General features: G+C 39.2%; 1 protein-coding gene across 4 annotated transcripts in view; it reads left to right on the top strand.

Annotated features, from left to right (window-relative positions):
• The window catches only part of map7d1a (MAP7 domain containing 1a), a 40,279-nt gene that overhangs the window by 7,369 nt on the left and 19,470 nt on the right, over positions 1-13,440 (top strand). For 2 of the 4 annotated variants that reach the window (XM_014996277.2, XM_014996279.2), the window contains exons 2-4: positions 6,394-6,591; positions 10,468-10,536; positions 11,072-11,092. In XM_014996277.2, the coding sequence (XP_014851763.2) occupies positions 6,394-6,591; positions 10,468-10,536; positions 11,072-11,092 (288 nt within the window). The remainder of the gene's footprint in view (positions 1-6,393; positions 6,592-10,467; positions 10,537-11,071; positions 11,093-13,440) is intronic. The other 2 variants (XM_014996278.2, XM_014996280.2) reach the window with 1 other exon arrangement.

Genomic DNA, 13,440 nt, shown 5'->3' with positions numbered 1-13,440 from the left:
GTAACATTTACTTGTGCAGCTATATTTTTGGTTTCTAAGAAAAGCACCGTCGGTTTAAGGTTTTTATTTTGTCTTGGTTTCAATTTAGTGTGACGGTAACATGGTGAAGGTGCTTTAAACTTTTGGTATTTTCATGCAGATTGGTGTTTTGATTTGGGCCAAAGCAAGCCAAGCTGCATAAAGACCAAGCATGATGTATAAAACTGAGTTGTTCCAGAATAAAAATCCAGTAAAACACAAACCAGACGGGGTCTTCCCAGCCTCTTGAAATAACATTTACATCACTTCCAGTTAATGTGGCAGCATCGGTGACCTAGAAATCCCCCTCTTCTTCTGATGTCATTGAACACAGCTTGTATTTTCTGCAGCTTGACTCAGTTTTCCTCCCCTACCTCTAGACATGCCATCTAGGTTGGGTCTTGGTGTTTGTTGGGGCATGTTCCCTGGCAGCAGCGGCAGATGCTGGGTCCGTAGGGAGCTGCTGCTAGTTCAGATAAGCGGATCCTTTCATCGGCGCTGTGGATTTGGCGCGCGCGCATACACACACACACACTGGCTCAGAGGAGAGCAGCAGCTAAATGCCCGGCATTGTCATGAGTCCGGGCCAGGTGATGAGAAGAAACCTGCTGCAGCCATTGGTCAAAACATTAGTATTCACAGGTCTGGTGGACAGCAGTGAAGGAGTGCTGGTCCTGTCGGTCAGTATGCACACCTACCTGAATGGATAAGTCTGATTACTGAAAGAAAAACAAGCTACCGCCTAATAGTGTGCATTGGTTTCTGTGTTTAATTGGTCTTACCTGGGTAGTAATTGATAAATGTTAATCTTGTATATTTTCGATCATACACTGACAAAAGCAATTTATTAAAACTGTTGTAGGTCTTTACTTATTAAGATATTTTAAATAATGGTTTATTGACAGTAGGGTTGGTGATATCACTAAAAATAAAATCAGATTTTTTTTTAATGCCAGATGCAATTTTAATTGATCTCTGTGGTGATTATGAGAATATGTATGCATCTTTATTATTAGCAGAATAAAGATGTAATTTTACTAGAACATTTTAAAATGACGAGAAAACTGTGTTAATGATAAAAAAAACAATGATTGTGTTTTGCTTTTTTGTGTGTTGGAGTACTAATAAAATTACTACTTCAGTCTCAATATTAAGACTTTATTTTCACATTATTTTGATTTTAATGCCATGTGATTTTTTTCTTAACCGTTGATTTTCATCATAGAGTTGACCTGAATTCAAAGTCCAAATAAAATAGACGCTGTAAAAAACCGCTTGTCAAACAATGTGGTGAGTCTTGGCTGTGCCGACATCACTCTGAACAAAGGAAACCAACAGAGTCCAATGGTGGGGGGAAAAAGAAATCAAAATTTTCCATAAATTAAATCTTCAAAAACCAAAAATTTGATCAATAAAATTGATTTATTGCCCAGTCCCGATTAACTGACCTTTTCAGAACTCGATGTTATTCTGAGGCAGTGATGCAGGTGTGTGGCAACATGGGAACATCATGGAGGACGGTGGACTTCCAGCATCAGTGTTAGTTGGGTACCACTGTAGTAAGCTAAGACAGTTTGTAGCTTTCTTCTGTCAGTGATGAGTCCTTTCAATTCCTGCCTTTTAATGCTGTTTCCGCTTCAAATAGCTACTCAAACCGTTGGTCTGAAAACAGTGGATCAGAGTTCAGTGTGGCTCGGCGCTGCTGCTTGTTTACTCTGCGCTTCCTCTGCGTGTCTGGGCCCCTGGCTCTCTTACATCATCCTTTTGGAAACTAATGGACACAGCCGGGTGCGAGGGGTGATGGGTTGGGAGTAAGCGATGAGGTAGTTCATTTGTCCCATGCTCCAGCCCAAATGAGATGCAGATCTGTTAAGTGTGTGTTTCCCTGAGTTCCTCTTTTCTTCCTAATCAGTTGCACTCTTTCCTGTTTCCTTTGCAGCATTTTACTCCGAGACTCTGTCTTCAATATGTTTCAAGTATGTTTCGTTATGCAGTTTGTATGATTTAGAATCCTTCATAGCAATCCTTTCTTTCATGCTGTAGTCTAGTTCATGAGTGGTTTTCCTGCTGCATTTACTCCTTTTCTACTAAGGGATACTTGGCTGGAATAGAGCTGCTTCAGAGAAGAGCTCCTAGCTTCATAAATATTACATCTACTGCCCTATATTTTTTACTTTGCCGTGTATCTTGGCATGGCAGTTGCAGATCTCTGGATGCTGTGAAATGAACATCAGCTGCAACAGCACAACAGTAGATCTGTTACTGGATAAAATAGGCATCAGGCTGTTGCTGATATCAAGCTATACAAAGATTTTAAACAGCTATTTAAACATACATCTTGCCATTTAAACTGTTTAAAGTCCTTTTTTACGATGCTGGAGAAAGTCCCAGATTGTCCAGGGTTTTTGTTTATCTTCATGGAGCGCAGAGTGATGCATGTCTACCTATTCACCACCTGTTGATCAGATAGTTTTAATATTAAAGCATCTGATATCAGCTCTTTAGATTCAGTGTGTTACTCCATTAAGATCAGAACAACCGCATAATATAATGATTTTCAGGTTTCCTTGAAATCTGCTTCTAACTTTAGCTTTTGTTTATTCTTAATGTTTGCCTGAGTCTGTACCTATAAATATATATTTATGGTTTCAGCTCTATTAAGCAATACCTTGTACCTGTAACAATGACTCCTGCCTCTGTTTTTAAGTAAAAGCAATAGGCTCATGATATATTTTTATCCAAAGTTTTATATGAATAATGTACAACTATTGTTGCTAAAAGATTTTAAATCAACATAATTTAATGCCTTCCTGGAAATGAGACAAGTTGTCTTTTTGCATTAACACACATTAAACATAGAAAGACATGACATGGTCCATGTCCATGACATCTGTACATGTTATCAACATAAGTACACATTCATAGAAATATGTTACAAATATAATTTGAATGAGGTGGATAATTTCCATCAGAGTTTTTTTTTTTTTCTGTAAAACGGCGAAATTAGATCAGTGCAGTAAATAGCTTCAGGGCTTCGTATTATGTCATTGTGTTGTCGAAAGGCCTTTGGTCTCTAAACACAAATAACAGATCGACCTGCTCAAAATGCTGATGATGCTCCAGCAAATCTGTGTGCAGTTAAATTTAAGTGCTGCGCTCAAAACATGAGCATATAAACACATTCATACCCCCTTTGTTACAAAAACCAAACAAACTTGAAGGCCACTTATTGACTGCACTTAGGAAAGTAATAAGTGGCAAGGGATACTACATGGAAAAAAAGGCTCTCATGAGTGGATATTTATAAAACGGCTCAAAGAATTATTAAAGCGTGAAATTGGATTTCGGTTAGAGCCCGTTTTGTGTCGCAGGATTCCTAGTCGCCCCAGTTTTAATTTGGCCTTCTTTTTTTTTTTACCCCAAATCTCCTCAGCTAAACTACAGAGTGCTGCACCCTTGAACCATCATCAGCAAACACTATTAAATTAAAACAATGAAATTAAATTTGCAATTGCCCTGACATTATTCTATGATTTTTCCACTGGTCCACATTACAGGATGAAAATGCCACTGACTTGTGCTAATTACCTGCTGATTCCCAACCTGTCACTTTGCTGGCTTGCTGTGCCCATGCATGCATGACATCCACACACCTCTGCATGGGTTCCTTTGCTCCTTGACTCAACTTGAGTGTCACTTTTACACTCTAATGGACTCATTTGTATGCTTCCTTGCCTGATACCTGTAGGGTGGTAACTACATGGAAAGGGAGAGCTTGGGCCGCTGTTAACGGTGATGTTCAGTGAAGCAGTTTCCTGAATCTTCTTGAATCGAAATTTTGTTTTCTTGCAATCGGTTTGTTGTCTAAACAGATCTTGTGTATATAAGTACTTTTAAGCAGTACAAACACTTTTGTACCTCTGAAAAATAATCTTGAAGGAAACTTATTTCAAGTGCACCTAAGAAAAAAAAAATTTAAATAAACCCTTTATTTAAGAGCGCAGTTCTATTATTATTACTGCACCGGTCAGATCCTTCAGACTGTATGCGACTTGTGAAATATTGTTTCATCCATACATGTTTTTCAATAATCTGCATTAGATGGATTTTCCACGCACAGGCTGTAGAGTTCAGCTTGTTTGAAGAAGTAGATGTGCATTGATTCATTGATCTAAATAATGTAAAATGATGTCACAGGGGAGTGGACTAATGGTTTTTGGCTGTAGTTGTCCTGTGGTTGCAGTTTCCTTGGGAAGCTTGAGGATAAAACTGGCTGAGTTACAAAGATCAGAGACTCTGCTCTAGTGTAACAAGAACAGTAAAATTTTGTTTATCATTATGTCTGTTTTAAACTGATGTTATGCATAAGTACATAAAACAAAATTTTAAATATCTATCGTTTAGTTTCAGCTTTTCTCTCGCCTCTCTGTCTTACAGCAGCTTAACCAGCCTTTATGTGCACTGAGGAGAATGCTTATGCAATATTTCCACAGACACTGCTGGAAGTAACAAAATCTCTTAGTCAAGTCATCTACCATAAACTCTCTCCTCCCAGTTATCTGGCTGTACAGGCTGGAGCTGGCATCAATCAGCCCTTGTTTTAGTCTCCAGCTCTGCAGCAGCAGTCCTCCCTCTGATCCCATCGCGTTTTACTCCTAGTGCGCTTCAGATTTCATCGGCATTCATTGTCAGCAGCACCTGCATTCCAGAGATTGTGTTGCATTTTCATTCTCGTCATCATCGGCAATATAGTATGACCAGTAACTACAAGTCCAGTTCCCAAGTGTCTGAAAAATAAATGTTTGTAACGACTGCTCTGGCTCCTGTGGCTCTTGTTACCCTAGATGCCAGATTTGCCCCTTGGGAACGGTGAGGAAATGGTTCTAAATTCCAGCACAAAGCTCCCGTGATTCACCACCGGAGGTGTTGCAGTAGATAAATGCCTGCAGCTCTGTTGCATCACTCATTTGCATAAACATTTCAGGGATGTGGCTGTCCTGACACGTGAAAAGTTCTCTGACACACACAAATGCAGCTGGATAAAGGTCAAAGCTGTTGCTTTGCCTTGCTCTTTTACTGCATCCTTGATTCCCGCAGTTTAAATTATTAGCTTATGTTTTTAGGGCTTCCTTTTGTTGTCCCGAACTGATCCCAGTGTCCATGTTCTGCTCACGGTTTATCTCATTACCATCCCCCTCTGCTTCCTCTCTCTTCTCGCTGTCATTGCAGTGTTTTGGCTGCTGTCCCGTTGCCATGCAGAGACCTCAACAATGGCCCCTCTCTGCCTGGGAATGCTTATTCAATTGTGGCAAACTTGGACAATGGAAACATAATGTCTCATCTCCCACCTGAAATCCTTTATAGACTCTGAGAGGGATTGCTGAAGCTCATAGTCATCAGCAACTTTTCCACATCCCAGACTAATGACTTATTATTTCTGTACCTGCCTAGAGACCACAGACTGTCTCTGAAGCGACATTGAGCATGTGTAGATCCAGGATCCAAACAGTCCAGATGGACAGAAGAAACGGTGAAAGTAAAATCGGCCCCCTTTGAAGTTCCCTGAATTGGCTGCTCATTTGTTTTCTGCACAAGCGTTTGAACAGCACGGCATCTGCAGAGTAAATCTTTAGTGTTCCAGTGCGACAGCCCCCTACTGTCCGAATAGTTTAAGCCGAAGTCTGAATAATGTATAGCATGTTGCCCCAGTGTTTACCCTCAGACTATACAAAAGTGAATGTGCCCCAACGTGGTTCCACGGGGAGTAAAGGGAAAACAGTAGTGGGCGGACGGAGCCAAGTGTCCCTGCCGGGACAGTCTTTCTTTGGCAGTCCAGGCCGAGACAAACTAATGTTTGAGACGGAGATAAAAGTTCAGCAGACTGCCAAAAGTGAGTCATGCTGTAGCTGAAGTACCAAGCAACCATGCTCGCTGCTAGTTATCTACAAAATATTTTAGATGTTTGTCATCAAAAAGAATGCAGACTGTTTCTAAATCAAACATTTGTGTTTTATGTTCAGTTGCTGTTTCTCCCATTTAATCTGTTCATTCAATTTCTGAATATCAAGATGAGCCTCCTGCTTTTGCTATTGGGCGATAATCTGCCGTTACTCAAATAGACTGTTTCGATTGTGTTCTTGTTCCATATTTCTGTTGAAAGTGCTGAAATTAACATTTCGAAAAGAGGGGATTTCTCTCCTCTGAGCCATGAGCTCCACCTAATCGCCGCATGGCTGACGTCACCCACGCCGATCTGCCTCATGGACTCGGCTGCGAAAGGAATGAAGAGAAACGAGTCGAGATCTGTTACTCAGGTTGGCTTTGTCGCCCTCAGTCACTCATCTGTTATTTCTTTGTGTGTTTCTTTTCGACCAGCTCCCTGCTCTGCCCTGAAAACAAGCTCTCTCAGGCCTGAACCAGAGGGAGAAAGCTGCCCCCTGAAGATGGACAACACCCAGCGGACGGAGTCTCCGGTCAAAAAGGACAGTGATCGAAGGCCGACGACCCCCGTGAAACCAGACATCTCTCGATCACCCAGCTCTCCTGCTTCACCGGTGTCCAGGTCGAAAAGAGGTAAATGAGCAAGAGATCTTATTGATGACATCTCTGCGATAAAATGTCTTAAAATCTGCCTTTTTCTTGCACTCCAGACTGGTATAATTGTTACCAGTTTGGAGTTGTTTTATTGGACTGAGTCGTAGTCCAGGATCTGCCGAAATATCGATACAAAGCCTTTTTGTCCAAGCAATTCAGCTGTTTTTGTCAAAAGCTTCAATACAACAGACCTGACTAGAGATGTATCAATTTGGTGTTTGTATCCGTATCGGGCCCCATTAGTGAAAAAAAAAAAAAAATCTAGATTGGGTATCGGTGACCATGATCCATATCAGCCGATATCTGCATTGATATCGGAAGGGAAAAACATGGATACCTTAACCTGATGCACGGCTGCCTTCAAACTTTCAAATGACCACATTTTTATGCTGATTTCTTAGTGCGAGATGGATTATGTAGCCATGCTGCGGACATATTGAATAAATAAAAGTAAGATGATCAACATGCATTTTGAAGGTGGTACAAAAAGATAGGAAACAGATTGCTAAAGATGGAGAGAAATAATGAAATATAAAGTTCATTAAAGGTGACACAATAATTCACAATCTGGCCAAACTTCAGAAAATTTTCAAACTCGGTTGAAGTTTTGGAAAAGTTTAAATAAAAAAATGTAAATGCTGTTATAGTGAAGGAGCAGTGAAAATACGCAGGTGTGGCAGTAAACACCGCAGAGAAATCGGTTGGTCTGGTTAGAGGTCTGTTGTCTTGAGTAAAATATTCTCTAAGATGAGTTTGCTTTTACTTGAGGTGCTGTTTTGATGGCCATGCACTTCCATCTGCACTCTGCTGGAGTCGGGTCGGCTCTCTTGAGGCAGTCTCCAGATTAAAAGTGACCACAGGCTTTCAGACAAAAGAGAATCCAATAATAACTTTCAGGAGGTGGAACAAACTTGAATCATGTTATCAGAGAATCAAGTGGCTCAACTTCTCCAGGTTAAATCAAGTTAGTAAAGAAAATGTCTCTCTAACATGAACAATTATTCTCTGTTGGGAAGTGGATGGTTAAGGAGTCCCATTTCAGTCAGTTTGACCTGGTGGCTGCATCAGAGTTGTTTCCTTAATGGCTCCACTTGAGTTTCAGGGCCTTTGAAGTGTAAGCCTCTTTAATCTCCTAAATAACAACCAATCATTACATTTTCTGTTTCACTTCTCATCCACCAAACTTTAGTTTTAAGTGCTTTAAAAATGTTAGTAACTGCTTGATTCGTTGCTGTTTTTTTATTTACTTGTAATTCTTTAAATGCAGATTGCTTTGTTTTAATTCAAGACAGGTTTAACCCAATTTAACATAATCTGAGAGTTTCCAGATTTCCAAAAATGTCCCCCTCGTCTTTCTTTTGATTCTTTTTAGCCGCCAATTTCCTTTTCCCCGTTGTTCTCTTAAGCTCATTTCTTTGGAGGTTTGGACCTTGAACCGTTTGGAAATTAAAGCTCTCTCTGAGCCGATAATTAGTGAAATAAAAGGATGAGACTTGTGGTTCAGCTGCTAGCTACTGCCTACGGTGTGCTTACACAAATTTTAAACCATCTGAAGCATTTTCCTAAAATAGCAAAATAAAACTCCTTAACACTTCATTGCATAGCTGTGCTGTCACCCCATAAGTCAGAGGCAAAAATAAATAAATAAATAAATAACACAGTTTCCATTTTTAGAAGGGCTTGGATCTGTAATTTAAAACCCATATACCACCCGGCCACATTTCATAGGCCGGTCTGTTTTTGTCTCTGAAGCTTTATACTCAGGATTGTTATGGTTAAAGTGGCTGAGAGGTGCAAACAGCGCCACATCACTCCGACCAAGGCTGCACACATGGACTTTCCATCTCGCTATAAATATCAAAGTGGGTCAGCGGTTGTTGTTGTTAAGAGGCTGCAGAGCAGATAGTTTCTGTATTTCAAGATTCATGCCTCACCCTGTTAGAGGAGTTCCCACTTCGAAGACGCTCAACATCTGGGCTATGAAGAGCGAGGGAGATGATGCAGCACTGCGACTCGAACCAGGTCAAGAACGTTATCTGTGCCGCTGCTTCCCAAAGGACCACGTTATTTGCAGTCATCACATTAGCCTGTTCTGTAATATGGAGTCTGGGTTTTCATTGCCGCTTTACAAAGTGGTGATTTCAAATGACCTCAATGAGTTAGAAAATAGGTGACCTATATTTTTATGTGAGGGATTTAATTGTAACAGGAGAGATTTTAGAGTGAGTGCTCAGATTCTGATAAACTTTAAAGCTGCAATAGAACAAAAAATGTACGACATCTGTGATGAAGGTTTACAGGGTTACGACAGATGAGAAACACCTAAATGTTCTTCTGTCCATCTTTTTCTCAGTTAACTCTCCGTCCATGTATCCATTGGGAATGTTTCTATTTCTGTTAAGAGTGGCACCAAAATTGAGTGAATATTTTAGAAAATGTTTTAATTTGATAGAGTGGCGTTAATCAGTTCGGAAAGCTTGTGTTGCTTTTATTCTTTTAACTTTTTGAATTGCTTGTAAAATAAACTGACATAGCCCTTGAATTTTCAGCTAACTTCTGCATGGGTGTTGATGTGTTTGAATGTTGAAGCTGCATCAACACATGGAAAGTATGGCTGTGATTAAATACAGCATTAGCCACATTTTTTCTCTGGAAAGCTCCTGTTAGTTTGTGGTTTGAATTCCTGAAATAGTTCAGCGTCTTTTGTTGCTTTTCTCCGCCATCGTCCTGAACCGAGTGCATCCTCTGAGGCATTTGGAATTTTATGTGACGATCGTTTGGAGATGCGCGTGTCCTCCTCCAGGCATTAAATATTAAATTCAAACGTCCACCCACATGAAGGTGACATAGATTTGCTGTGCATTCCTCCTCTCTTCTGGAGAGGAGACTGCCTACTTTGCACCATTCACTGGAAGGATGTGTTTTTTTTGTTTTTTTTTCTCATCAAGAATATACATTCGAAATGAATGCGTAAATAGAACATAAATGTTTATGGCATATTGCCTGTTCTCTACATGGGTTAACTTGTAGAGACATATTCTTGGCTTTGATTGTTGAGATGCAGAAAAAAAAATTTACTTGTGTAGTCTCTGCTGTTCTGCAAAGTCCTCAAATGTTTGAGACAACATGATTGATCAAACAGCATCATAGAAACCAAGAAACGGTCCAGACAAGTTGGGGCTGAAGTTGTGGTAGTGTTTAAACCTTGGATGCAATATAAACAATAGTCCTGGCTTTGAACATGAAAAGAAATTTGAAAGACTGTGGCTTAACGGCAAACCTACCAAAGCGTGCTCGTTCGCCTATCCTGACAGATCAGGCAAGGATCTGTCAGGATCATATTAATCAAAGAACAACCAACCTGGCCAGTTTGGATATGCAGTTAAAGGAGGTCATTGTTTAATGGAAGGCATAAGAAGTCGTGTTTTCCATGTATAGGACGCTGCAATTATGTGGTTGAGACATTCCCCAAAAGACTTGAAGCTGTAATTATGACAAAAGGTGGTTCCACAAAGTAATAACTAAAAGAGTTAAGGGTGGGGCTGTAAACAAATGCATGTCACACTTTTCAAATAAAATAAAATAAGGCCATGTATCTTGTTTTCTTCCCTCTCTTGTAATGGCACACAACCTTTGGTCTATTACACATATTTCCTGAAATATATTGAAGTTGGTAGCTGTGATATGACACAATGAGAAATTATACTTTAAGGAGTATGAATATTATTGCAAGCCAAAGTACATAAAGAGATAAAAACAATTTATTGTATTAATGTTGAGTAAACTTGATGTAATTCAGGGTCGTTTCTCTCCTTCACACTGCCTTCTCTTTCTTGTTGATCGTTCTTATCTCAGACGTTATGAAGTCAGAGGAGAGACAGAAGCTTGCGAAAGAACGGCGGGAGGAAAAGGCCAGGTATCTGGGTAAGTAGAAACAATGAGTGGGCACACAAGTATGTTGGTTACATGTGATGAGAGCTCCCCCTTGTGTTGGCGTGGAGGATGTTCAGTTTGTTTTTCTGCACTGGTCTGGCTGCGGAATACATGCACATGCTTCACAGACACTTTGAGAAAATGAGAGCAGGTGGAGCTTCTGCAGAAGCAGAAAATATAAACTAAAGAAAATCAACTAAGTGGGCCTTCACTCTGCATGTTTCTGTAAGCAGCATTTGCTGAGATTGCTACTTGGCTGCTCACCCGACTATCTTTGTCTCGACCAAGTCATATGAAAAAGATTCTTCACATGCACAATGCAAAAAATTTAATAACTTGACAATTAAAGGACACAGATTCTCTTTAGTCATTATATCTGGAAGTTTCATATCTTTGAAAGACACAGCTTTGCTGTTTATTTAGCTAGAGTTTTACTTTTGGCTGATGCATTTTATCACCTGGCTCCACTCAGCCTCTCACTGCTTTGCATGATTGACAGTTGCTCCTGTCTTCTTTCCTCCTGCAGAAGAGCTCAGCAAGTTGCAAGGTAAGCCACTCACCTGCGTTTCTGTGGTGGCGGTGATGGCCTCCTTCCGCTTTCTTTCTGTCATTTTTTTTTAATCATTCAGTTTATGCTGGAAGTCTTCACTTATGATTTTCATCTGTATAATCTAGAGCTGGGTAATGCATCAATAAATACAATTGACACTAGGGCTGCACAGTATTTAAAAAAAGCCCTTGAAATTACAGTTTATTGTTGAAAATATTTTATTATAACATGGGTCAGAGCATTTTCCTTAATATTTAGCAACTTGTTCACAAACAACTATTGTCAGATGTGGGTATTCAAGAGAGTGACGTCCATCTAAATAGCCAAATAGGTTATTAACAAGCAAGGCTTGAATGCATAGTGAACCAGATATTGAAAGCCGTTCTTTGCAGTTGAAACTTTGCTTACATTGATTGTATTTCAATATATTGTGCAGCTTGTACCTAAAATGTATTTGATTATTTTAAATATTTATATATGTTTTGATAATGCACAATCTGGTAATGGCACAAAAAAATTGTGATTTTAAATTTAACTAGCTGTTGTATATGTTGGTGATTTTGCCCAGCCCTGGGGTATTTTTTCCTTCCATTTTTAATCTAATGGTCCTGCTTTGAAAACATTTTTTGTCATCTTTTCTTTTTTGATATGTCGAACCCAACTAAATGTCTCTGTGAACATCCTCATCATCTTTTAAAGCAATCATAAAGTGATCATTTAACCATCTTCCATATGAATGGATTTCATTTAATGCACAGAGGCTGCCGAGTAACCTGCCCTTTGTGTGAACTTTGGTCATTGTTCGGTTCCAGCTACAGAAGATAACATGTTAGAACCACTGATTGCCATCTTCCTGGAGAAATTGAAGGTTTTTTGAGAGACTTGCAGCTTCTTTTGGCTTGGCTGTGAAATTATAGTTAAACAGCGCAGCGTTGCCAGACAGGACGTAACATTCAATTTATTCAAAAAAAAAAAAAAAAAAAAAAAAAAAAAAGAGCTGTGGCATTTGAAGTAAACATATTTAGCTGCATAGCTGAATGGCTCATAGACTGTGCAACATAAATACGTAATACTTATTTGTATTCTTCCCCATTGTAAGTTTCCTCCAAAACGGGTCATCATTTTACTTGCAGTGATGCATTGTCCTTGTCTAATCCGTCTTAGTGTTTGAATGTATTAAGATGTGTTTGACACAGTTGATGCTGTGGCTCAGCGTAATTGGGCGATCACAGGGGCATGCCAGATGGTATGGGTCTTATCTAATTCACTGTCAGACTGGGATAACAGAAGAACTCCAGAGCCAAAGCTCTTGTTTACATTGTCAGCTTAAAGGGAGGGAGGTTTCGGTTCAGCTGCACAAATGATGGTGTTTCTAGTAACAAAACGCAAACGGCAAGTGTACTTGTGTTGCACTGTTTAGTCACAAGGATTTCCCTGTGATTTTAAAATGAAAGGGGGAAAAAAACTTAGATCAAAGAAGGCATTAAAGAATAATAGTAAAATGGACAAAATGAAAAAAGAAAAACAACTGAAACTTTGGCTTTGTATGGCAGGTTTTCAATTCAATTTTATTGACGCCATCATGAAAATCAAACCTAATGGGAGTCTTTTTTTTTTTTGCTCTTTTTTCCTTCATGCTGCTAATCATTTGAAGCTTGTAGCTGACAGAGTTTCAATAAAATTGACATCTGAGTACTTTACTTAACTCTGGTTTTTAGGCTTATTGAGTCAAGTGGATTAATAATCTCTGACTCCGTATGCAAATTCTCACCCTTCCAATCACTGATATTATGAACAACCTTAATCTTAAACTGCAGGGGTTGTCAGTAATGTATTGACACAGATATAAAGTTGTGTATCATTGTAATGCTTCATATAATCTGAACTAGGTGAAGCATGTAGTAGATATTTATTAGAAGTGTTCTGAGAACAGAGCCTTGAGGAACCTCAAATTTGATTCACCCAGTTTTTTTTAGTTGCCATGTGACAGAAAATGATTCCAGTCTGCCAAATAAAATGAACCAGTGCATCACAATACTAGACTCTTTTCCAACTATGACCAGTTGAGGAACGGAGTGGCAATAAGAGTAGGGCTGTTGTAAACGAATATTTTAGTAATCGAGTAATCTATCGATTATTCTTACGATTAATCGAGTAATCGGATAAAAAAAATTATAAAATGAAATATTGGTAAATCTGGCATAATACCGGTGTTACTATCAGATATCAATATCAGTCCAATTTTTCATATTTGAGCATCCCTAACAGTTGCTTTTTTGTAGTTTAGAAAACTAACCTGTAACAATAATAGCTCACTTTCTAAGTTAACCAGAAGAAAAGTTATA

Source organism: Poecilia mexicana, unplaced genomic scaffold (genome assembly GCF_051168715.1).
Source record: "Poecilia mexicana isolate PSO_F unplaced genomic scaffold, ASM5116871v1 scaffold_16, whole genome shotgun sequence".
Classification (NCBI taxonomy): Eukaryota; Metazoa; Chordata; class Actinopteri; order Cyprinodontiformes; family Poeciliidae; genus Poecilia; species Poecilia mexicana.
Note: the sequence above shows the minus strand (reverse complement) of the source record. Positions and strands in the feature narration are given on the sequence as shown.